The sequence below is a fragment of the Lipotes vexillifer genome, unplaced genomic scaffold, assembly GCF_000442215.2.
Source record: "Lipotes vexillifer unplaced genomic scaffold, Lipotes_vexillifer_v1.1 scaffold67, whole genome shotgun sequence".
NCBI lineage: Eukaryota > Metazoa > Chordata > Mammalia > Artiodactyla > Lipotidae > Lipotes > Lipotes vexillifer.
This window is the reverse complement of record NW_006797638.1, coordinates 554,330-578,387: the sequence shown is the minus strand read 5'-3', so window position 1 is coordinate 578,387 and position 24,058 is coordinate 554,330. Positions and strand designations below refer to the sequence as shown.

At 36.1% G+C, this 24,058-nt stretch overlaps 1 protein-coding gene and 1 pseudogene across 3 annotated transcripts in view; both read right to left on the bottom strand.

The window, feature by feature from the left end:
• Positions 1 to 24,058, bottom strand: part of MCTP1 (multiple C2 and transmembrane domain containing 1) — a 539,870-nt gene that overhangs the window by 208,863 nt on the left and 306,949 nt on the right. For all 3 annotated transcript variants that reach the window (XM_007469753.1, XM_007469754.1, XM_007469755.1), the window contains 4 exons: positions 22,092 to 22,151; positions 16,363 to 16,440; positions 11,562 to 11,732; positions 8,681 to 8,811 (listed from right to left, as the gene is read on the bottom strand). In XM_007469753.1, the coding sequence (XP_007469815.1) occupies positions 8,681 to 8,811; positions 11,562 to 11,732; positions 16,363 to 16,440; positions 22,092 to 22,151 (440 nt within the window). The remainder of the gene's footprint in view (positions 1 to 8,680; positions 8,812 to 11,561; positions 11,733 to 16,362; positions 16,441 to 22,091; positions 22,152 to 24,058) is intronic.
• On the bottom strand, positions 6,417 to 8,641 carry LOC103087529 (microsomal glutathione S-transferase 3 pseudogene; annotated as a pseudogene).

The following is a 24,058-nucleotide window of genomic DNA, read 5'->3' as shown; positions in this document are numbered from 1 at the left end:
CTATTAAAAGCAGCAAGGGAAAAACAACAAATAACATACTAGGGAACTCCCATAAGGTTAACAGCTGATCTTTCAGCAGAAACTCTGTAAGCCAGAAGGGAGTGGCAGGACATATTTAAAGTGATGAAAGGGAAAAACCTATGACCAAGAAAACTCTACCCAGCAAGGATCCCATTCAGATTCGACAGAGAAATAAAAACCTTCAGAGAGAAGCAAAAGCTAAGAGAATTCAGCACCACCAAACCAGCTTTACCACAAATGCTAAAGGAACTTCTCTAGGCAGGAAACACAGACAAGGAAAAAACCTACAATAACAAACCCAAAGCAATTAAGAAAATGGTAATAGGAGCATACATATCGATAACTACCGTAAATGTAAATGGATTAAATGCTCCAATGAAAAGACACAGACAGGCTGAATGGACACAAAAATAAGACCCGTATATATGCTGTCTACAAGAGATCCATTTCAGATCTAGAGACACGTACAGACTGAAAGTGAGGGGATGGAAAAAGATATTCCAGGCAAATGGATATCAAAAGAAAGCTGGAGTAGGAATTCTCATGTCAGACAAAATAGACTTTAAAATGAAGAATATTACAAGAGACAAAGAAGGACACTACATAATGATCAAGGGATCAATCCAAGAAGAAGATATAACAATTATAAATATTTATGCACCCAACATAGGAGCACTGCAATACATAAGGCTAACAGCCATAAAAGGGGCAATCAACAGCAACACAATCATAGTAGGGGACTTTAACACCCCACTTTCACCAATGGACAGATCATCTAAAATGAAAATAAATAAGGAAACACAAGCTTTAAATGATACATGATAAATGTACATTAAATGATACATTAAACAAGATGGATTTAATTGATATCTTTAGGACATTCCATCCAAAAACAACAGAATACACTTTCTTCTCAAGTGCTCATGGACATTCTTCAGGATAGATCACATCTTAAGTCACAAATCAAGCCTTGGTAAATTTAAGAAAACTGAAATCGTATCAAGTATCTTTTCTGACCACAACGCTATGAGACTAGATATCAATTACAGGAAAAAAATCTGTAAAAAATTTTAAAAATGGAGGCTAAACAATACACTACTAAATAACCAAGAGATCACTGAAGAAATCGAAGAGGAAATCAAAAAATTCCTAGAAACAAATAACAATGAAAACATGACCACCCCAAACATATGGGATGCAGCAAAAGCAGTTCTAAGAGGGAATTTTATAGCAATACAATCCTACCTGAAGAAACAAGACAAAACTCAAATAAACAACCTAACCTTACACCTAAAGCAATTAGAGAAAGAAGAACACAAAAACCCCAAAGTTAGCAGAAGAAATCATTAAGATCAGATCAGAAATAAATGAAAAAGAAATGAAGGAAACAATAGCAAAGATCAATAAAACTAAAAGCTGGTTCTTTGAGAAGATAAAAAATATTGATAAACCATTAGCCAGACTCATCAAGAAAAAAAGGGAGAAGACTCAAATCAATAGAATTAGAAATGAAAAAGGAGAAGTAACAACTGACACTGCAGAAATACAAAAGATCATGAGACATTACTACAAGCAACTCTATGCCAATAAAATGGACAACCTGGAAGAAATGGACAACTTCTTAGAAAAGCACAACCTTCGAGATCGAACCAGGAAGAAATAGAAAATATAAACACACCAATCACAAGCACTGAAATTGAGACTGTGATTAAAAATCTTCCAACAAAAAAAAGCCCAGGACCAGACGGCTTCACAGGTGAATTCTATGAAACATCTTTAGAGAAGAGCTAACACCTATCCTTCTCAAACTCTTTCAAAATATAGCAGAGGGAGGAACACTCCCAAACTCATTCTACGAGCCCAGCATCACCCTGATACTAAAGCCAGACAAAGATGTCACAAAGAAAGAAAACTACAGGCCAATATCACTGATGAACATAGATGCAAAAATCCTCAACAAAATACTAGCAAACAGAATGCAACAGCACGTTAAAATGATCATACACCATGATCAAGTGGGGTTTATCCCAGGTATGCAAGGGTTCTTCAATATACGCAAATCAATCAATGTGATAAACCATATTAACAAATTGAAGGAGAAAAACTATGATCATCTCAATAGATGCAGAAAAAAGCTTTTGACAAAATTCAACACCCATTTATGATAAAAACCCTCCAGAAAGTAGGCACAGAGGTAACTTACCTCAACATAATAAAGGCCATATATGACAAACCCACAGCCAACATTGTTCTCAATGGTAAAAAACTGAAACCATTTCCTCTAAGATCAGGAATAAGACAAGGTTATCCACTCTCACCACCATTATTCAACATAGTTTTGGAAGTTTTAGCCATAGCAATCAGAGAAGAAAAAGAAATAAAGGAATCCAAATCAGAAAAGAAGAAGTAAAGCTGTCACTGTTTGCAGATGACATGATACTATACATAGTGAATCCTTAAAGACTCTACCAGAAAACTACTAGAGCTACTCAATGAATTTGGTAGAGTAGCAGGATACAAAATTAATGCCCAGAAATCTCTTTCATTCCTAAACACTAATGATGAAAAATCTGAAAGAGAAATTAAGGAAACACTCCCATTTACCACTGCAACAAAAAGAATAAAATACCTAGGAATAAACCTACCTAAGGAGACAAAAGACCTGTAGTCAGAAAACTATAAGACACTGACAAAAGAAATTAAAGATGATACAAACAGATGGAGAGATATACCATGTTCTTGGATTGGAAAGATCAACATTGTGAAAATGACTATAGCACCCAAAGCAATCTACAGATTCAATGCAATCCCTATGAAACTACCAATTGCATTTTTCACAGAATGAGAACAAAAGAATTTCACAATTTGTACGGAAACACGAAAAACCCTGAATAGCCAAAGCAATCTTGAGAAAGAAAAATGGTGGTGGAGGAATCAGGTTCCCTGACTTCAGACTCTACTACAAAGCTACAGTAATCAAGACAGTATGGTTCTGGCACAAAAACAGAAATATAGATCAATGGAACAGGATAGAAAGCCCAGAGATAAACCCACGCACATATGGTCAACTTATCTTTGATAAAGGAGGCAAGAATATACAATGGAGAAAAGACAGCCTCTTCAATAAGTGGTGCTGGGAAAACTGGACAGCTACATGCAAAAGAATGAAATTGGAACACTTCCTAACACCATACACAAAAATAAAATGGATTAAAGACCTAAGTGTAAGGCCAGAGACTATAAAACCCTTAGAGGAAAACACAGGCAGAACACTCTATGACATAAATCACAGCAAGATCCTTTTTGATCCACCTCCTAGAGAAATGGATATAAAAACAAAAATAAACAAATGGGACCTAATGAAACTTAAAAGCTTTTACACAGCAAAGGAAACCATAAACAAGACCAAAAGACAACCTTCAGAATGGGAGGAAATATTTGCAAATGAAGCAACTGACAAAGGATTAATCTCCAAAATTTACAAGCAGCTCATGCAGCTCAATATCAAAAAAACAAACAACCCAATCCAAAAATGGGCAGAAGACCTAAAAAGACATTTCTCCAAAGAAGATATACAGACTGCCAACAAACACATGAAAGAGTGCTCCACATCACTAATCATTAGAGACATGTAAATCAAAAATACAATGAGGTATCACCTCACACCAGTCAGAATGGTCATCATCAAAAAATCTACAAACAATAAATGCTGGAGAGGGTGTGGAGAAAAGGCAACCCTCTTGCACTGTTGGTGGGAATGTAAATTGATACAACCACTATGGAGAACATTATGGAGGTTCCTTTAAAAACTAAAAATAGAACTACCATATGACCCAGCAATCCCACTACTGGGCACATAACCTGAGAAAACCATAATTCAAAGAGTCATGTACCACAATGTTCACTGCAGCTCTATTTACAATAGCCAGGACATGGAAGCAACCTAACTGTCCATTAACAGATGAATGGATAAAGAAGATGTGGCACATATATACAATAGAATATTACTCAGCCGTAAAAAGAAAGGAAATTGAGTTATTTGTAGTGAGGTGGATGGTTGTTTACAAAATATATAAATAATAAAACAAAAAAAAAAAAAAAAAAAAAAAAAGGTTCTGATGAACCTAGGGGCAGGATAGGAATAAAGACGTAGATGTAGAGAATGGACTTGAGGACCCGGGGAGGGGGAAGGGTAAGCTGGCATGAAGTGACAGAGTGGCATGGACATATACACACTACCAAATGTAAAATGGATAGCTAGTGGGAAGCAGCCACACACAGGGAGATCAGCTCAGTGCTTTGTGACCACCTCGAGGGGTGGCATAGACAGGATGGGAGGGAGAAGCAAGCGGGAGGAGATATGGGGATATATGTATATGTATAGCTGATTCACTTTGTTATAAAGCAGAAATTAACATAGAGAATGGACTTGAGGACCCGGGGAGGGGGAAGGGTAAGCTGGCATGAAGTGACAGAGTGGCATGGACATATACACACTACCAAATGTAAAATGGATAGCTAGTGGGAAGCAGCCACACACAGGGAGATCAGCTCAGTGCTTTGTGACCACCTCGAGGGGTGGCATAGACAGGATGGGAGGGAGAAGCAAGCGGGAGGAGATATGGGGATATATGTATATGTATAGCTGATTCACTTTGTTATAAAGCAGAAATTAACACACCATTTTAAAGCAATTACAATCCTACAAAGATGTTAGAAAAAAAAAAGAAAAAAGAAAAAACAATCATTATATGTGACCCAAACTGGAAAATAAAGTGAATAATAAAAGAACTATAACACAGTACACTAGTGTGTGTAGATAATCTAATCCATTCACATGTTCCAAATTTGGGACTAATTCAGACAGGATCCTTAAAAACCATTATTAGACATTGAAGGGAGAGTATTACCCTCCATGGTCAACTTTAAATTTATTCACCAGCCACCAATCAACTCCCAGAAGTCTCTAATTTCTAAGTGAATAGAGGCATATCTTAATTATTCCCACCACACACACACAAAAAGATAATTATGTGACGTGATAGAGGTGTTAACTATAGCTATGATGGCGATCATGTTACAATATATAAATCTATTAAATCAATACATTGTACACCTTAAATTTACATGTTACATGCAAAGTATGTTTCAATAAAATTAATTAATTAAAAAAATTTAATACAGACAGAGAATGTTGCAACAGCTTGCAAAAGGATTCAGAAAGAGTCACGTACCAGTGTTCACTGCAGCTCTATTTACAATAGCCAGGACATGAAAGCAACATAAATGCCCATCGACAGATGAATGGATAAAGAAGATGTGGTATATGTATACAATGGAATATTACTCAGCCATAAAAAGGAACAAAATTGGGCCATTTGTAGAGACGTGGATGGATCTGGAGGCTTTCATACAGAGTGAAGTAAGTCAGAAAGAGAAAAACAAATATCACATATTAACGCATATATGTGGAACCTAGAAAAATGGTACAGGTGAACCGGTTTGCAGGGCAGAAATAGAGACACAGATGTAGAGAACAAACGTATGAACACCAAGGGGGGAAAGCGGTGGGGGTGGGGTGGGGATGGTGGTGTGCTGAATTGGGTGACTGGGATTGACATGTATACACTAATGTGTATAAAATTGATGACTAATAAGAACCTGCTGTATAAAAAAATAAAATTCAAAAATTGAAAATAAAAAGAATACAGAAGACCCTGATGACAATTCTACTCCTGTTACTTTAATCTTAGAACTCAAATTTAATTAGAAGGTAACTATTCTCTTCTAAACTATTCTAGGACCAAGGGATTCTATTACAATCTGCATTATTTCCACTGTTACCACACAACCTTGACATAAACACATGCAACTCTCTTGCCCACCACTTAGATCTAATAATATATTGTTCTTCAGTGGCAGGATGTGTGTAAAGTACAATTTAGTAAGTATAAAGTCAGATACCAAGAGTTTCTGCTGCTATCTGGCCATCAAGTAGCTTGGAAATGATGATATTTGCCAGGGTCATTTCCTTTTTCTGCAACAGGCATCTTTGTTAAATTAGCAAAGTGTACAACAATTTTGTAGTGTCCAGTTTGCTTATCTCCAAATTCAACAATAAATCCCGTTACTGTGTAAAATGGTTTAAACTGATACTCAAAAGCTGTCCTAGGAGTCTTCTTGTCTACCTGTGCTCTTGTTTCCTCCAAAACTTTTTGGCTCAAATTGCTTTCTTAGGCAATTATATTTGGCATATGACCAAAAGTGAATGTTTTTTAGTGAGGCTGATGCCAGATAAGTTTTTATTATATTTAGAAAAAAAAGTACCTGGAAGTAAAAGTAAGTCATTCAAAATAAATGAGAGGTTTAGAAATCCCTTTAATTCTTTAATGGTACTATTTGGACTCATCATCCAAGCCAGTTTTAATCCAACCAAGATACTGGGAAGCAGAGCACACAGATTTGCCCATCAAAGCAATGAGGGTGCTGGAGCCAAGGGCTTCCTGATCCTGCTTGCAAGGTTCTCCTGTGTAATAGCCACGGGCATAAAGAACTCATCCAACAACCCAGGCAAAGCCCAAGCCAGAAACTATATGCAGGTGGCAAACACCTCCAACAGCTAAAAAAATAAGAAGGGAGGATACACTTCCAACTAGATTACTAGTTTATTATGAAAGGATATAACTCAGGAATGGCTGGATGGAAGAAATGCACAGGGTAAGGTATGTGCAAGGGGTGTGGAGCTTCCATGCCCTCTTCAGGGCACAGCACTCCCCCAGCACCTGCACATGTTCACCAACCCAGAAGCTCCAAAAATGGATTTCTTCTCTTTTTCCAAACTTCATAAACCTTCTCTGCTCCCCCAGTTGTCTAGAGCAATCACTATGATCTTCACACCAGCCATTTATCACTGTTCTCTCAGAATTTTGCCAAATATGGACAAACCCATAGAAACGAGATGAAGTAAGATAAACAAGTCCACCTCTCTGCCAAACATTTCTTAAAATAATTAGGCATGCCCTTGAAGAATTTGTAATATTATCAAGTGAGGAAAAGGGAAAGGTCAGTACAAAATGGGCTGAGAAATTTTCATAATTTCCAAATTTGGAGATGCTTTTCAAAGAAAGAAAAATACGTAAAAGGGTATCTGTCATTATGGAAAAAATTGGGAAAAAGGATAAGAAGGACTTCATGTAATGTGGACCCAGAAGTACAAGTAACCAGTACATTTCATCAATTACTTCGTTATTTTACTATGATAAGCAAGTTTGAATACAAAGTAATGAGATTGAGGTAGCAAGTTACATATGACAGCCATTCCGATTTCCTTGTGGTCACCAAATAGAGCTACTGTTGCTATAACTTATGAAAATGAATTAATTATTCAAGGAATATCTAGAAAGCACCTACATGAAAGCACTCATAGCTTATTGAGGAAGATGGAAACAGACATATATATATATATATATATATATATATATAATAAAATGTATTCAATGTATTAACAGATCTATACTGATACTTAAGCCAGTGGTATATCCCAAAGAGAGCAAGGTAGAACTTTAAGAAAACACTGAAAATAGTATTTTACTAGAGGCAAAAAATATGCAGTGAAATCTTGTCCTCTAAAAAGGATTGAAATGTAATACAGCATTAGCTTGCAGTGGTGTTTTTCTCATTTCATTTTATAAGTAAAATATTAAAGGTTAACTGAAGCTGATCTGTGACCTCTCATTTTATAATACCATGAAGAAAACCATTGTTTAAAACATATTTCTTAGAATAACAAAAGCCAAAGAGACAAATATATTGGGTGGGATTCCTATTTTTGCTTTTTTAGTGTAAAATTCCCTTTATTATTATTAGTATGTATGCATTTCTTCAGGCTGTATGTTTAGAGACTTGGAAATCATGTCAACTATGATGAAGAAAGAATTTTCTAAACTAACAAATTCTTCTGTACACCATGCTTTATTTCAGTACTGGCAGGTTTCAATGTGTTTTGCTATAAAGACACATATGTAACTATTGAAAATATTAAAAAGGCTTTAAAGTTAGACAACAATTCATATAATTCAAGCAATCATTCAAAATAACCTTGTCTTTGCGCAGAGATGTCATGTAAGCTTCAGAATACTCTTTTCTTCACCACATTATCAGATTAACCTGGATCTGCCTCGCTTACACACTTCCTTCACTGAAATTTGAACTCCTGGGAGATTTATGAACTCCTAGGAGATTATCAAGATTCTCTACCTTGCAGGGAGTTGTATGAAACAATGCATTTTGCGGTCACAATATGCTTTATGAAAAGTAATATTATCTCAGATCACTTTGCAGACTATGAATATGTTCTTTGTTCCTTTTAAGTATCTTATATCAAATGAGATTCCTCTTTCTCAACTCCCGTAACTTTTATGCACAATGTTCCTGACATCTGGAGAAAATTTCTGGATATCAAATTCAGATAGCCTGTCCATCAAGCGGTCAAAACTGCCACCTACTGGTCAGTCTTCAAATCTATTTTTCAGTTCACCCAAGAATTGCCTTACCATGATAAGATCCCTTGCTTCAAAACAGTAAAGATCAATTATAATACCAGACTTACAACAAAGCTCATCCTGTCTAGGGTGATCCAAAAATACCAAATTGCACAAACCTGCCAATAAAGTCATCCCTTTTCCCAGCGTCTTTGTCCCATGCAGTGATATCAATGATTCCGCCTCTTTCTTCATAGAGATGAAAATCAAATTGTTCTCTCCACTGAGGATTCAAAGTTTTTGGCATAATCTGGAAAACCAAAAAGTCATTACTGTCTCCTCAATATCAGTCTTAAAAAATTTAACTTGAGACATAAATCAAACTTTATGTACTATCTAGAAAAGCATGTGAGCTTCTAGAAATGACAGAAATAAGTCATTAGATCTCAGTATCTTTACTACATGTTGTATGCGAGAACCCAAAAGAATGTGTCCTGAAAACCAACAGGCACCCTCTCATTATTTTGAGTAACAGATAACAGATATGAACTACACAGAAAAGGCAACGAGTCTGTAAGTGAAATAGCTCACTCAGATACTAGCATTTATTTTACATAACCAGTTAATACACAGATATAACTCGTAGTCTGTCATCTTATAATAAAGGAAGATGAGGATTCCCAGAGTTTTTTTCCCTCACTTCCCACACACGTAAGAATTGCGAGCTGAATAATGAAGAAAACGGACAATGAAGTTCTGTGGGAGAAAGAGGGAAAAAAAGTAATTTTGGGGTGGTCAGGCAAACTTTTACCTTAAAATTATAGCACTGATGTATCATCCCAATTTTATACATGCAGAAACTGAGACCTGAGGTTTAAGTGACCCACCTACAGTAACTAGGATTTAGTAGCGAGACTCTAACTCAAGTCTTTTATTAGAGCTTCAGATCTCTTTCCCCAAAGCACTATGCCAAAAATGTTTGTGAATTAATATGAATATGTGTGTGTATCATCTCCACGTTGCACATATAAGAAAGATATCTTATCTGACGTGCAATTTTGTAACTTCCAAGTATTCAGATAAGACACCTGGTGGAATCAATGAAGCAAGTGACTCATACTGATGTGTTTTAAAATTCCATTCACCACTTAGACCACATTCGTATTTGTTTCCCTACTCTTTCTTTTTAGCAGGAGGGCATGTAGCGGCCTTTTCTCTTTTTAATGTATGAGAGACAGACCTTCAGATGTAAAGACTTTGAAAGCAAGGAAGTATGTTATGTGCAAAGGTAACGCAAATGAATCACAATTTTTAAAGTTCATAATCTGAAATTAATCAGCAATAGATCATGGAAAGAGAGAGCAAAGAGAGACACATGTCCATAGCTGGGTTTCATATTTCATACCTAAAGAGCAGAACTATAAAAATAAGTAATGTTTTAAGCCTACCAGAACATGGAAATAATGTTAATTGATAAAAGACAAGATAGAAGCGGTCACAGGTACCTATTCTGGGGATCAGTAGTTTCTTTAAAATGTTATTATTAAACCCATGGCAGAAAAAAAAAAGACAGCACCGGATGGATGGTATGACAATTCAAATGTCTCATAATTGGGTTCAGATGAACTCCTTCAGTATTTTGGAGAGTGGCCCGTCTTACTTATTTGGCCAAAAAAGAACTTAAGCTTTCAGTTTTCTTTTTTAGGATTGTCTTCCCTATATGATTTCCTATAGGTCAGAAGTGATGCCTTCCCCTTCGATGTGGGCACTTAAGAAGGTAACCAATCAACCTGCTAAGAAATCACCTCTGTGATATTTCTAATACAAGATGGGTGTAATCAGTTGTCCCAAGCTGTCAGTGAATACCAGCTATAGAAGCTGACCATTAAAGAGGCTTATTTGGGCTTCCCTGGTGGCGGAGTGGTTGAGAGTCCGCCTGCCGATGCAGGGGACACGGGTTCGTGCCCCGGTCCGGGAGGATCCCACATGCCGCGGAGCGGCTAGGCCCGTGAGCCACGGCCGCTGAGCCCGCGCGTCCGGAGCCTGTGCTCCGCAACGGGAGAGGCCACAGCAGTGAGGGGCCCGCGTACCGCAAAAAAAAAAAAAAAGAGGCAGATAAATGTAACTATCACTATAGATAAATGTAACTATCACTATATATGTAACACAGATAAATGTAACTATCACTATATAACACAGATAAATGTAACTATCACGATATAACCATGACTACTATGAACTTTACTAATTATTATTTCTGTTAATAATATGATAGTGATATGAATATTTAATATAATACGTTATTACTAATAATACAAGTGCTATTATATAATGTACTTACTACTGCTGCTACTCTTCCTCTTCCTTCTGCTACTACCGTTTATTGAATATTTATTATGGGCAAAGCAATATTCTAAACCCTTTACATGCATGACACATAGTATTCAATCTTCTCAATAACTTTATTAGGCAGGCATTATTTTAATTCTCATTCTCACAGATAGGGAAATGGGGGTATGGAGAGGCAAAGTAACTTGTGCCATGGCACACTGCTGTAGTGGCAGCAGGACCTTGGCCCTCTGTTTTCTAAGTAAATTTTTAAAACCTTGCACTCTGCATTGGTGCAACTCAGTTTGAAAAAATGGTTCAGAGTAATGCACAAAGATTTTTCATACATGTCAAATAGTGCTATTTGTAGTACCTGTACTGTACTAGATGCAGTAATAATAGTAGCCAACATTCTTTGAGCAATTTATGTGCCAGGCATTGACTTAGGTTTGCTCTGGCTTTTTTTAAAATTTTTTTAAAAGAGATAGTTCCTAGTATTATTCCGTGTGATACGTGAAGAAGCTGAGACATAGAGAAATAGTTTACCAAAGGTCACATAGTACATAAAGTAAGAAATGCAATACAATTGTTAGCACTGTTGCCTGACATGATGTTGAAAAGTAGCTCTGTAAAGCATTAAAAAAGTGTCTAGTGTTTTCATGTCTCAGAGCATGGCTATTAACCAACCACTGCCTTCCAAGCACTGATGGGAACACAAAAGAGATAGGTCACCTTGCTCTTGTACTTCTGATGCCCAAGCCGGAACTTCACATAGGGGTCACTCAACCCATTTGAATCCATTGCCTTGAGGTCTCGCCCCTCAATCAATGTGATGCTGACTATTCCTCTCCAAAGATGTGGTTTTCTGTGTACATCTGACAGACGTAAACTTTGGGTCTGAAACTTGTGGCAAAGGAAAACAGAATTAGATTACTGTGTTTTAAACCAAAATACCACATTTGGCATTACCCTTTCCTCTGTTATAGTTTTTCAAAAATAAAAAATAGGCAGTTACAATTTAAAAAAATAAAAACAATTAATAGATTATTAGTTATCTATTATACAATTATTGATAAATATGAAATTATTATCTCATAAATTTAAGGTTGTAGTGTAAGAGAGGTGTGTGTTCAAAATAAAGTCTACTTTTTCAACTCTTAAAATTACATGTAGATATTTTAAGAATATCACAGAATATTTGAATATGTGTCAAATATGCCTGTCTAAATATGTATAAATAAATATAAATGTAAAAGGCCTCATCCACACTGTGATATGTAATTTTTAATTAGTAACAGTGTTTTTGCTGCTTCAAAGTTTTTATTATGAAAAATCATAATAAACACATCTAGCATTTGTCAGTAACAGTTTCTGAAAATTTTTTTTCGTGTTACAAGTGGATTTTACAGGCGGTTTTTAGTTCTTAGTTTTAAGTTCTATTCAGACAATTAAAAAACTTCTTTATTGCCACAATAAGAGATAACTGAGTTTCAGCTCTCTAAAAAACTACTTAAGTTACCACAGAACAGAGAAAAGTCAATATGCCCTCCCGAGATAGCTTGCTTATGCCTGAAACTTGCATCACAAATTTTTAAAATTACATATGTGATTTATATTGGCAGGTACGTTTCTGGATTTAGTTCTCTAGTATTTGAACATTTTCTTTAATAACTTTTAATCGCCCAATTCTAAGTCACAGTACTCAAGCCAGTGAACAAACTCAGAATTTTTAAAAATCAGCAAGCCTAAAAATGCCATATAATCTCTTGAACTAAATAGCATATAAAACAAGCCAGAGAAAGTAGCTAAAATGTTAAAGAGCTTTTCAATCTGGATTCAGAACCAAGGAGTATTATAAAAATTGCTGGGTTTTTTTTATGTTGTCAAGCACATTTTCTTCACTTATAGTGATTTCATGAAGAAATTCAATGTTTCTCTCAACCTCAGAGTACTCCACTTCTAAATTATGGATTAGCTCTACTTTTGGCCTAATTCCTTCCACACTAAAGTGATAGTCTATTTTGTATAACTCCCCCTCCCACTTTGAATTCTTACTTTTTCCCCATACCATAATAATGGCATAGACATTTTTTATTTATCATCAAAAGTCATGCGTTTCAGGATGCTTATTAGGAAAATGAAAACTATATTCTTCAAAAGATAATACTTTTAATATTTGAACATGCCCATGGAAATCTTTCTAAATCACATTGCATATTTCCATGCCTTGGTGATCAGCAAATTTTAAACACCACTTCTTGGTGGTTCTGCCTTATTAATATCAATGCAGGACTTTGCCTACACATCCCTCACCTCTGTGAGCCCAAGAGCAGTGTCACCTGTGTTCTGAAGAGAAGCCAAGGTTACATGCAGCACCTGTAACTTCCGCAAGACTCCATACCCCACTTCAGTGAAGCCCCTCTGCTCCCATCTGTTTTATATCAATACATTGGGTTTCCTCATTGATTTTGTTTGAACCAAGGATTTCTCAGATTAAAATAATTGTTTAGAATTCATTGCACCAAATAATTTTCAAGTATTTTTTTTTGGTTCTAAGATTTCATGCTACTTATTTTATATAATACAGCAATCGATTTCAGTGCCTATCTATCTATCTGACTACTGCTGCTCTTGAGACCACAACAGCAGACTCTAGAGAATCAGGTTTTCAACTATGCACCTGAAACTTTTGTTAAGGGGTATGAGTGGCAAAGAAGGAAAACAAATTTTTGGCAAGTAAGAAGAAATAATTATCTTAGCGAAGACTAAGGAGTTAAAAACTACCCATTTATATAGAGCTTTAGACTTTGGAAGTGCCTATATATACATTACATAATTTGGTTTCCACTAAAACCCTATGAAGTAGGAAGGCAAGTTCTGCTATTTCCATTTTACCGATGAGGAATTTGAGGCTCCAAGTGGCTGGGCTAATAAATGATGGATATGGGACCAGAACCCAGTATTTCTGACCTTTATTCCTGAGCTTCTTCCAATATTGGTCTTTAGGGCAGAGACTCTCCCCGAGGTTTCAAAGTGGTCATGATTTAAGTACAATGTTGCTAAAGGGTACTCTTCAGTTAGGTGAGTCGCTTATATTTGAAATGACATTCGGTCTACATTTTCCTATGCGGCTAATACATGGCATCACCTTCTACTTCTCTGTCATATGAGCACATGTATTCATACTTACAACATTCCAGCTTGCAGATGGATATACTTAATGACATTTCCTACACACTCTAGCAGCACAAGTCAGACACTGCACTCATCAAATAACAGTTGGGTACAATCTAGGTTACACAGCAACTTCGGTTAGCAATGCTGAGTTAGGTTCTTGAATGGTACCATGTCTGAAACCCTTTCGTGCTCTCTCCTCCTCCCATTTTTCACAGGAGAACAAGAATTTTACTTTTAAGATGAGAAGGAATGCTTTCCATGGGATCCTTCATGCTTTCACAGAAACAGAATGAACTTAATGGAGGCTTTACCTAGTGCCACTAAGTTGTTACCAAATGCTTTTCTATAACCTGGAGGAACATTCCCAAAACGACTTGGGAAGCTGAGGGGTGGGGGTGGAGGAGGGGAGAATATTTCTTAACAAAAACAGGGCTAGTGATTGTGGAAATTAAGGTGACCTGTATAAAAGGCTAAAAGGAAAATAAAGGTTGGGTTCTAAAAACATACTAACCAAATATCATTTTTTAGAGTGATTGTTTTTCAATTTATTTTTGTTAAAATGGTACTCTTCTAAAAAGAGACTTCTTAATTCAGCTGTGATTTGACCAGCTACATAGTCATGAAACAGATAAATATTTAGTTTGAGTGTGAAGAATAGGAACTTGAAATAAAATTATAAGGTAAAGGGGGAAGATATAAAACTTAGGCTACCAACAGGAGAAAAGACAAGGGCTTAGCATAAATGTCTACTTGCATCTTTCTAGCAATTTCTGACTATGTGACTTGGGCACATTGCTCTCTCTCTGGGCCTCAGTTTTCTTACCTACGGTTCCAGACAGTACACCAGGCCCCCATGTACTAAGAGCACTGCTCTGTGTGAGGGGGGGTGGTCAGGGGGGGTTGTTGAGGGTCTGAATGGAAAAAAAGTATATTCCACAAACAGAGAAGATTTAATCCACTTAAGATAGCTAATACTAAACTTAGTTTTTAAATCAAAGTTTTGGGGAACTCATTGGGGAACAAGTAGAATTCCACAACTAAAACAAACAAACTTTGAAAAGCACTAGTGTTAATGCTCCCCAACACAGCTTCTGAGTAACTTGGTGTTCTGGTTAAAGTTTCCTTCCTCTGTATAGCAAAGTTCTCCAAGTATGGTCCACAGAGCAGTGGCATCAGTGTCACCCAGGAACTTGTTAGAAATTCAGATTCTTTAGCCCCATCCCAGACCAACGGAATCATCAGCTCTGGATGCAGGGCCCACTGCTCTGGTTTAACCAGCCTTCCCGGGAAGGGGTTCTGATGCGCACTCAAGTGTGAGACCACCCCCGCCCCTGCCCCTGCTTTAAAAGTTCTAAGGTACATGCACACTGGTCTTCTCCTATGTTCTAATAACTAGTATTAATTACTATAATTGTAGACATCATCCACTCTCTGTCATGGATACTATATATGCTAATTAAAGTCCTTCTTTAGTTCTGCTTCCTAATTTACTGATGAGGAAAGCACATTGGTTTGGATATTTGGAACATTTAAAGAGAGAAATAGGAGGCCATTGAAAAATTATGTGGTTTAATTTATTATTTCCTTTGTTAATGATTTTTCTAATAGGATGTATCTAAATAATTAACTGAATAATTGATAATCGGTCAACCAAAAATTACTTATTGAGCACCAAAAGGGCAAGGAGTGTTAAATACATCCAAGAAATCCCTCAATAAAATTAACATATTACAGCTGGTACTTAGTCATCTAAGGTAATGTTTTCAACTATGTCCTTGTTGAAATAGGAGGGAAAGAAAAAAGAAGGGAAGAATAAAAAGGAAAAGCAACCCAGCTTCGAAGCAAAGAGCCAACTCCAAAAAGGAAGAAGTACTCTTTGAACTTTTAAAGCAGTAATTCCCCAGTTTTAATGGGCAATTTGTTGAAATCGCCAGGCCTGATCCTCCAGGATATGATTCAGTTCTTGTGGGCAGAGCTGCACGTGTTTCTCCAACATGTGCGCCATGTGGTTCTCGTGCACACTGAAGTTTGAGATCCACTCTCATAAGGAATATTCGTCCAAGTTCAGATTTAATAAAGAATATCAAGATACCAGGTAATAATACAAATTTCAAAGTCTCAGGTAATTAGTCACAGACATGCATCTTTAGTAAGATTTTAGAATTAGTGAGCTGGCATTTTAAACAGAATATTAGTTTATGTACATTATTCCTTGAAAACGAATTCAAGACTTCAATCCCTTTTCATATACATAAAAGATGTTAGGATACGGAATGGTTTTCAGAAGAGTAAGTCAGCCATGAGAGTTCACAGCTCATGTAAGCTCAGAAAACATAAACAAACTGGTTGAACTTACTTGTGCATTTTGGTAATGAGCATTCTGAAGCTCTGCTCTGCAGAAGCCCAGGACAGGAAAAGCAGTCCTGCCGCACGTCTGGATGGAAATGAATGATCAGAGCCGTATGGGAAATCTTTGGGCAACTATCAACACCTCATGTCAATCAGAGTTTAGCATCACTCTTTAAAAAGTATTATTTGAAAAAAATGTGTATTTGCCTCTCAAGTCACTGTCAGAAAATGTCTCCTAGCACAATGAAGACAAATGCCAATGCCACGATAGTTTCCAGCCCCTTCTTTAGTAACATAATGCTGCAGTGGTCAAGAAAATAAAGTACAGAGATTATATGGTGATGGATCCGGTTTGAGTGGTTTCAGGGTTTTATTAGTAGGTGTAGCAGAGAAAAGAAAACAGAGCAAGAGAAATCATGGAAAGAATCACTTTCTCAAGTCTGTTGCTCCAAAATTTTTGGAGACTGCTTCCAATGTCAAAAAAGTGATAAGGCTCCAGAATAAATGTTGCATGGACAGGCAATAACTATAATCATGTTAACTGCATCCCACATGTGAATCTTTTGTAACTTTTAAAGAGATATTTCTAAAGTAACAGAGAAATTTTGCCCCACACAATACTTATCTTTGTTGCCTTTGCTACTAAAAAAATAACCCTAAGTTCCCTTCACTTATTAAGACCAAGAGCAGCAAGAGATGGATAAAAAAGATACAGATGAACAGGAAACAGTGGAAGGAAATTATCATGGTGGAGCTAGAGGTCTGTATTAAATGACTTCTAGAGCAGCTAGACAAAGTTTCCAAACAACAGAATTATGATGAGAGTCATCAGCTTTACTAATATCAACAAGGAGGACTGAATTAGGCCAGTCTGAAAGATGGGTTAGATCGCACAAAGAAGTAAACATGTATTGAGCAGCTATTATGTGCTGGAGTTTTCATAATCCAGTGTTTTTCATGACAAGTGTTTTTAAGGTACAGAAACTGAGGCACAGAGAAGATAAATACCCTACTTAACGCCAAATGGCTAGAGACTGGCAAGTCTGAGATTTGAATCTGCAATTGCTGATAACTAACTGACGATTTTCCCCACTACATCTCAATTTGTGGACAGAGCCTACGAAGTTCAATCCCCCAAATGCGTTTAATTTGTACAGGATTTGTTGAAATACTCTGACTTATGTTTAGATGAAATATATCCCTGGGTATAGATTACTAAGAAAGGCTAATCAAGGGCTTAAAGGAAGAAAAAGTTTTCGAGTGGTAGTAACTCTAGCATATATTGTTAAGCAAAACATATGAGAGCTAACTGTACTCTATAACAAACTGTAGTCTCATTAAAAAGGTGGTGAAGTTGTAGAATCTTTCATACAAATTAAGAACACTTCTATGTTCCAGTTCTCATTAATAAAGTCTACTAATTGCATTCCTTAAAAACTGGATCACTAATGATAAATTCCTATTATTCTAGATCCTGATTAAAACAGAGAACAAAACCAAAAGAGTCTGTTTAGACTTACCGGTGGCTAAAGGAACACTCAGTCATGCCAATCTTCTCCCTGTTGTGTGCAAATAATCCTTGGCTTTTGTTATCTTGGGTTTTTTTTTTTTTTTTTTAAACTGTGTACAACCTAATCCTTCCAAATGAGACCTAGACACTATGAAACTGGAGTGAAAGACATTGCTTGTGTCTTTACAATGGCTGTGTGTGGACGCAGCCCTTTCCTCTATCTTCAGCACAGAGGTGCACATGCTTTTATTTAATCAAATGATCCACAGGCACTACAAAGAAGAGATAATGACAGCCTGGAATGACTGTTTTGTGCTGCAAAGCTTGGAGCGTGGAGCAATTATTAGCTCAATCCCAGGCACAGGCGTGTTCTATCTTTCCCTTTGCCTGCTGAGTTTATTCCAGTGAATTGCACCTGGATGATAAGTCCAACAAGTAGATTTGTTCTACAGTCCATCCATCCGCTCAAAGCAGGATTGCCTTTACAGAAAACCCTCCCAGTGCTTTGTCCAGCCTAGTTTCAAGTGTCTCATCTAATAATAAAGCTTCGATCCCCTTTTTTCTTAGAAGGTGATTCACTGGCACTATAATCCTTAGAGAAATTCTCCAGGTTTTTATCTGTAAACCTTCTTTCCTATTTCTACTGCTTCTTGATATAATTTACGTTGTCAGGAAGGTATTTATGTTTACTTCAGATGTTCTAACTACCCTCTCTAAACTTAACTGTGGCCAAACAAATGCTCTTAAGCTTTTACTATATTTGCTCAAAATATATACTAATAGAAAGTCACCATATAACTTGTAACCTTGTTGGTTTGCTGAAGTAATCTATAGGTTTCTACCAATGGTATGGTAAAGAAATAATGAGTCCTGTGTTTGACATACAGAGACATTTTTCGAGACTTTAAATTAAAAGTTAATTTTTTTTCCTGAGGGTCTTACTTTCACACCTATTGATAGAAATAATACCTGAACTTTTCTTGGGTATATGTCATATACAGTTGAGTTGTTCAGAATATAAGCACTTCCGCAAAGGATCACATTCTTGTTTTGCAAAGGCAATATCTCTTCTCCTTGGTCTGCAGGGTCTTCCTTTAACCATACTTCTGTCTGATCCTACCACAAGGTAGTGCTCTCACATAACTCTGGATTGTTCTGTATTCTATGCACTCCTTTTCACCCATTTCATATTACGATCCATTCTCCATTTTTTTTGTATGAGGTATCTTGGCATAGCCCAGCCTTCTCCATTTAAACAATATTCAAATCTCTCTTTAATTCACTACAACGCTCTCATAAGATGGATTGTTCAATTAGCTCTCAGTCATCAGAATCTAAATGTCTAGTCAATGGAGATAACTGAGAAGGAACTTAAATGTACTAAATATTTGAAAGAACTGCACTGAATTACCATCCTTTAATGGGAAGTTAAAAGTCTTTAATGAAATTCTGACTTAGAGTAATCCAATTGGCTTCACATATTTTTATTACTCTCATGAGAAACACGATAATTGCCATAACCACTGCTTAATGTTTTGTGTCCTAAGATACCATGTTTTGATAAATTATAAATGGCATGCTTTTGGAAAAATTAGAATATCCCTTTATCACTTTTCTTTCCATTATTCTGCTCTCAAGAAAATCAAGATAGAGCAAGTAGCACTGACATTCGTTGAGCAAGTTCTCACCAGGTTTAGTTTCACTCGGTGTAACTCAGGTACTGTCTCCTGGACACATGTATTAATCCTTATAAATAAGCTGTTAAATCTTTCTTTCAAGTCACATTCTGTTTAATTCACGAAGCACACATACTCTCTTCATGTAAGATTTTATCTGAGCTGTTAGGTTGTCTGCATATCTGAAAATGTTGTGGGAAACCTCTTTTCATATACATCTCCTCTAAAAGTTCATCAGAAAACAAACATTGCTGGGGCAAAGGTCAATGAGGCTGGTTATCAGAGTGACCTTTGACTGTGAATACGAAAGATCACACTGATCTAAAGCAGACTTGGTCACTGATTTTCTGATTTTGTAAAATGGAACCTAAAATACAGCAACATCACAGCCCTGAAACATATCTACTCATTGGTGGCTTAAGGAGCTGCAGAGGAGAGGGTCACATAACGCAGTAAGAATTTGAAAGGCCGCCAATGAAGACTAACTAAGGGGCAGCTCTACTTATATATCGCATCTCTATTCATCAACCCCAAAAGGAACTCGAGTGCTTTAAGTCTTCACCAAAACATTTATTTCTATGACATTCAGAAAGAGAAATACTGGCCCTGATCATACCATTTAGGTACTCCAGGGCAATGGCATCACTTCTCTGGGCCTTAGTTTCCTCATTGGTAAAATAAATGACCCCGAAAGGTTCTGCTTTTATGGCTCCATTTGTTTGTCACTCAATATATGCTCAGAAGAAAGACAATAGATCACTGTGCTTCAGATACAAAAAAAAGCTATCTTTTAAATGTGCATATTTGATATTCTAAAATAAAACAGTTGGGCTTCCCTGGTGGCACAGTGGTTGAGAGTCCACCTGCCGATGCAGGGGACACGGGTTCATGCCCCGGTCCGGGAAGATCCCACATGCCACGGGGCGGCTGGGCCCGTGAGCCATGGCTGCTGAGCCTGCGCGTCCAGAGCCTGTGCTCCGCAACGGGAGAGGCCACAACAGTGAGAGGCCCGCGTACCGCAAACAAACAAACAAAAATAAATAAAATAAGACAGTTTAAGAGATTGAGAAAGGTTAATAAAGAATATTTAAGGATGGATACAACCAAATGGGAAGTACTGATAAGTGGAAGACTAATTTGGAAGTAGAAAGTGAAAAGAAGATGCTGAAAAAAATCATTTGAAAGGAAAACCCTTGAAAAGTAGTGTTTATGGAGTTGGTCCTGGTGGCAAGTCTTCAAAATGATCATGCTGCATATTTGCTGCATATTTGCTGCATGCAGAACAAACACAACACAGAACACCCCTGAATTCTGCTTTGGTGGCATATGAATTCACAGTAATTGTGGGTCTTAAGAAAACAGAGAAAAAAATTTTCCCAAAAGCCATTTTCCATTTAAAGTAATGGGACAATTCTAAAGCAGTCACTCTGTGTGTTCATGGATAATGCATGAACATATAAGAGGAAATATTATTATTTTACCAACGATACAGAATAACATCAGTGAAGGCAGCCATCAGTAGACTGAAAGGAAATGAAGAGGCTATAATAATTAAAATGAGCTCACACAAATACAAGACTGCAAAAAAAAAAAAAAATGTGTGTGGAGGAGGCAGAAGATAAAGAGATGTGGGTTTACTTGCTCACTGGTCAAGTCGATGCATGACTTAATCTAGTACCTGCCAGTCTGCTTATGAGACACTGCAACAAATCTTAAAATTCTAAAAGGAGAAATGTAGTTTTCAGTCATGAGCAGTTTAAGAGACAAGAAAAGAAACTGGCAAAGTTCTATGAGTGTAGCATTTTCATTGCAGTATCTATTGCTAGGTAATCACGTGCCAAGTGTGAACATTCAAAGAAAGAGGGAAACTTTTGAAGGCAAAGCAGTGAGTGCATTAGCAAAAATGCATAAATCATTAGCAAAAAGGCATAAATCACGCCTTGCACAATGCAGAATTAAAGCAGAGGAAAAGGATGACAGAACTCATTATGTTTAAGTCATGAAAGCGTAAATAACATTAAATTGCAATGGCATTGAAAACAAGTTCTCTGTGGAATTTTCTTTTTTTTTTTTTTTATTCAAAGCAAAAGCAGAGTTGCTGTTTTCTAATTCATAGGATATTTTTTCCAAAGAAAAAACACTATCTAGTATGTATATAGTACAAGATCACCATAATAGAAGTAAATTTTTCCCAGATAGATGGAACAGATTTTACAAGAAGGGAAAAAGAAACTTTATGGGCCCTCTAGACAGTGCCATCATATTCCTGAATGATCTGTGGGCCTCTAATTGTTAAGAATCTGGGATAAATTTGGGCCCACAAGGAACTGACTTCAAAGCAATATGTTAAATATTTGAAGTTCTTAGTTTTTACAAATGAAGAATGAGTCACCTAAATGACTTAGAATAAGAGTTAATAAAGAAAACAAATGAATACATCTCTCTGAGAACCCATTTTAAAAAGGGAATTTCTTAATTCACATTTAACTCTCAAATTAACTGTTCAGAACCAAAAGTCAGGAGCATTAATATATAGGATTTAGACATTACCCTCCAAAAGAAAGACTTCACAGAGAAATAAGATCCAACCACTTCGTTTTCTGAGAGTTCCTAAAAATAAACAAATATTTAGCTAAATTTTGAGGTGTTTTGAGAATATTTGATTGGCTCAGCAAAATTAAGACAAGTGAAAACCCTAAAATTATATATGCTAAAGACACTTTGGATGTTTATAAACTGTAAGTTTTTTCTTCTTTTGAATAAAGTTTTTTTATTTCAATTAAAGTTTGTCTTATTCATATCTGATACAATGGTAGTAAAGTTTAGAGAGGATTATTTCTGTAATTTTAAAAGAATATACTTACCTCTTTATTAGCTGTTGATTAATATATCTTAGTCTAACATTTTATTTTAAAAAGTAGAACTGTTTAAACATATTTTAAAATTCTGAAATAAACCAGATAATATCCATTCCTTTTAACAAAAAAATTTAATACCACAGATCTTCAGAGCATTTTTAAAGAATGATAACAGAAATCTTATTTATAAACATATACCTAGTCAAATTTGGCTTAATTCCTTACTAAAAACTTCCTAGTTTTATGATATAACATGTAATATATAAGATGTAAATTACTTAGTTAACTGAAGCTCCCCCCAAAATAATTTTAAAAATAAACGAATACTAAGAAAAGGTGCCTATTTAGTTGGAAACAAAGCAGTGGATTCATATTGGACATTTTATTACTTAATCCTCAGACTTTTATAACGTGAAACCAATTTGCCTTTAGGAAATCAAAAGCACAGTTACTCACTTTTAAAGAGAACATTTAAATTACATGCCTCCTTTAAACTTTCAGGTTTTGCATCCTGTTTCTGGGTGTCAGTTACGGTAATATTATGGGAAACTGATGACAGTTATGGGAAAGCATCAGCCTTTGACACTGTGATGTAGAGGAAGCCGTTTTGTAATTTATTTGATTATTCCATGATTTTGTGTTAGCAACTAAGATGGTAGTGGTCCAGCACCTCGCATGATACCTAATTATGCATGGTAGGTGCTCAATAAATATTTGATTGACTGTCAGTCACATGGAATTTCATTTGCTTAAGGATATATATTTCGTTCAAAGTGATCCTTCCAAAAATCGTATCAGAAAATAATAACGAACTAAAGTACTTTAGGGTGTGCAGCAATTTGAGTAATTTAAGTTTAGCTAGAATTATATCAGAGATCATCTATGCAATCTACCTGTGCTTTTTCCATGAAATCTATTTCTTAATGAAACTAATTACATTTTCCTAAGTTATTTGTATACGGTTCGGTCAGGTAGCATACTAATCTCAGGGTCATTGGGAAAAAGTCTTGAGTTTAAGACACGGTTTTACCATCACTACAGAGTTATAATTCATTTACCCTTACAGGTATGGTTCTCATCTGCCACACTTAGCACACTGTTGTATCAGTTTCTGAAAAGAAAATTCTAAAAAATACACTTACATTTGGACGTGAGGGCACAAACCTTAGATGGAATGATTGCAGTTTTTTTGATGCTATGCTACTGTTTAACTCAAAGAAACCTTATTCTAGCTTTTGGAAAAGATGCAGCTTTTCCTATTCTACTGCCAATTCTCTTCTTACCTTGATTCCCAGTTCTCTTTTAATTAAGCAGCATGCTTAGCAAAATTGGATAAATTTTAAAGTATCATATGAAAGAAATTATTTCTCGAAGTTCCTTACACAAATAATTTCCCCAGAGTCAATAACACAAGTTATTTAGCTAACATTGAGTTTTTTCTCGATGCTTCTCAATTGCAAAACGTGTTAAATCAATGTGAAAGTCTTGGCTCTAGACTTGACAGTTACAACAACTAAGACAACCATTTAGCATTTTAAAATATTGTTACTTCATTTAAAGTTTAGGTGGTCTAAGGTGATCTAATACTGAAATTGCACCAACTCCATACTCTCCGTTCTTCCTCAGATGAACACCGAGGGCAATGATCTAACTATGTGA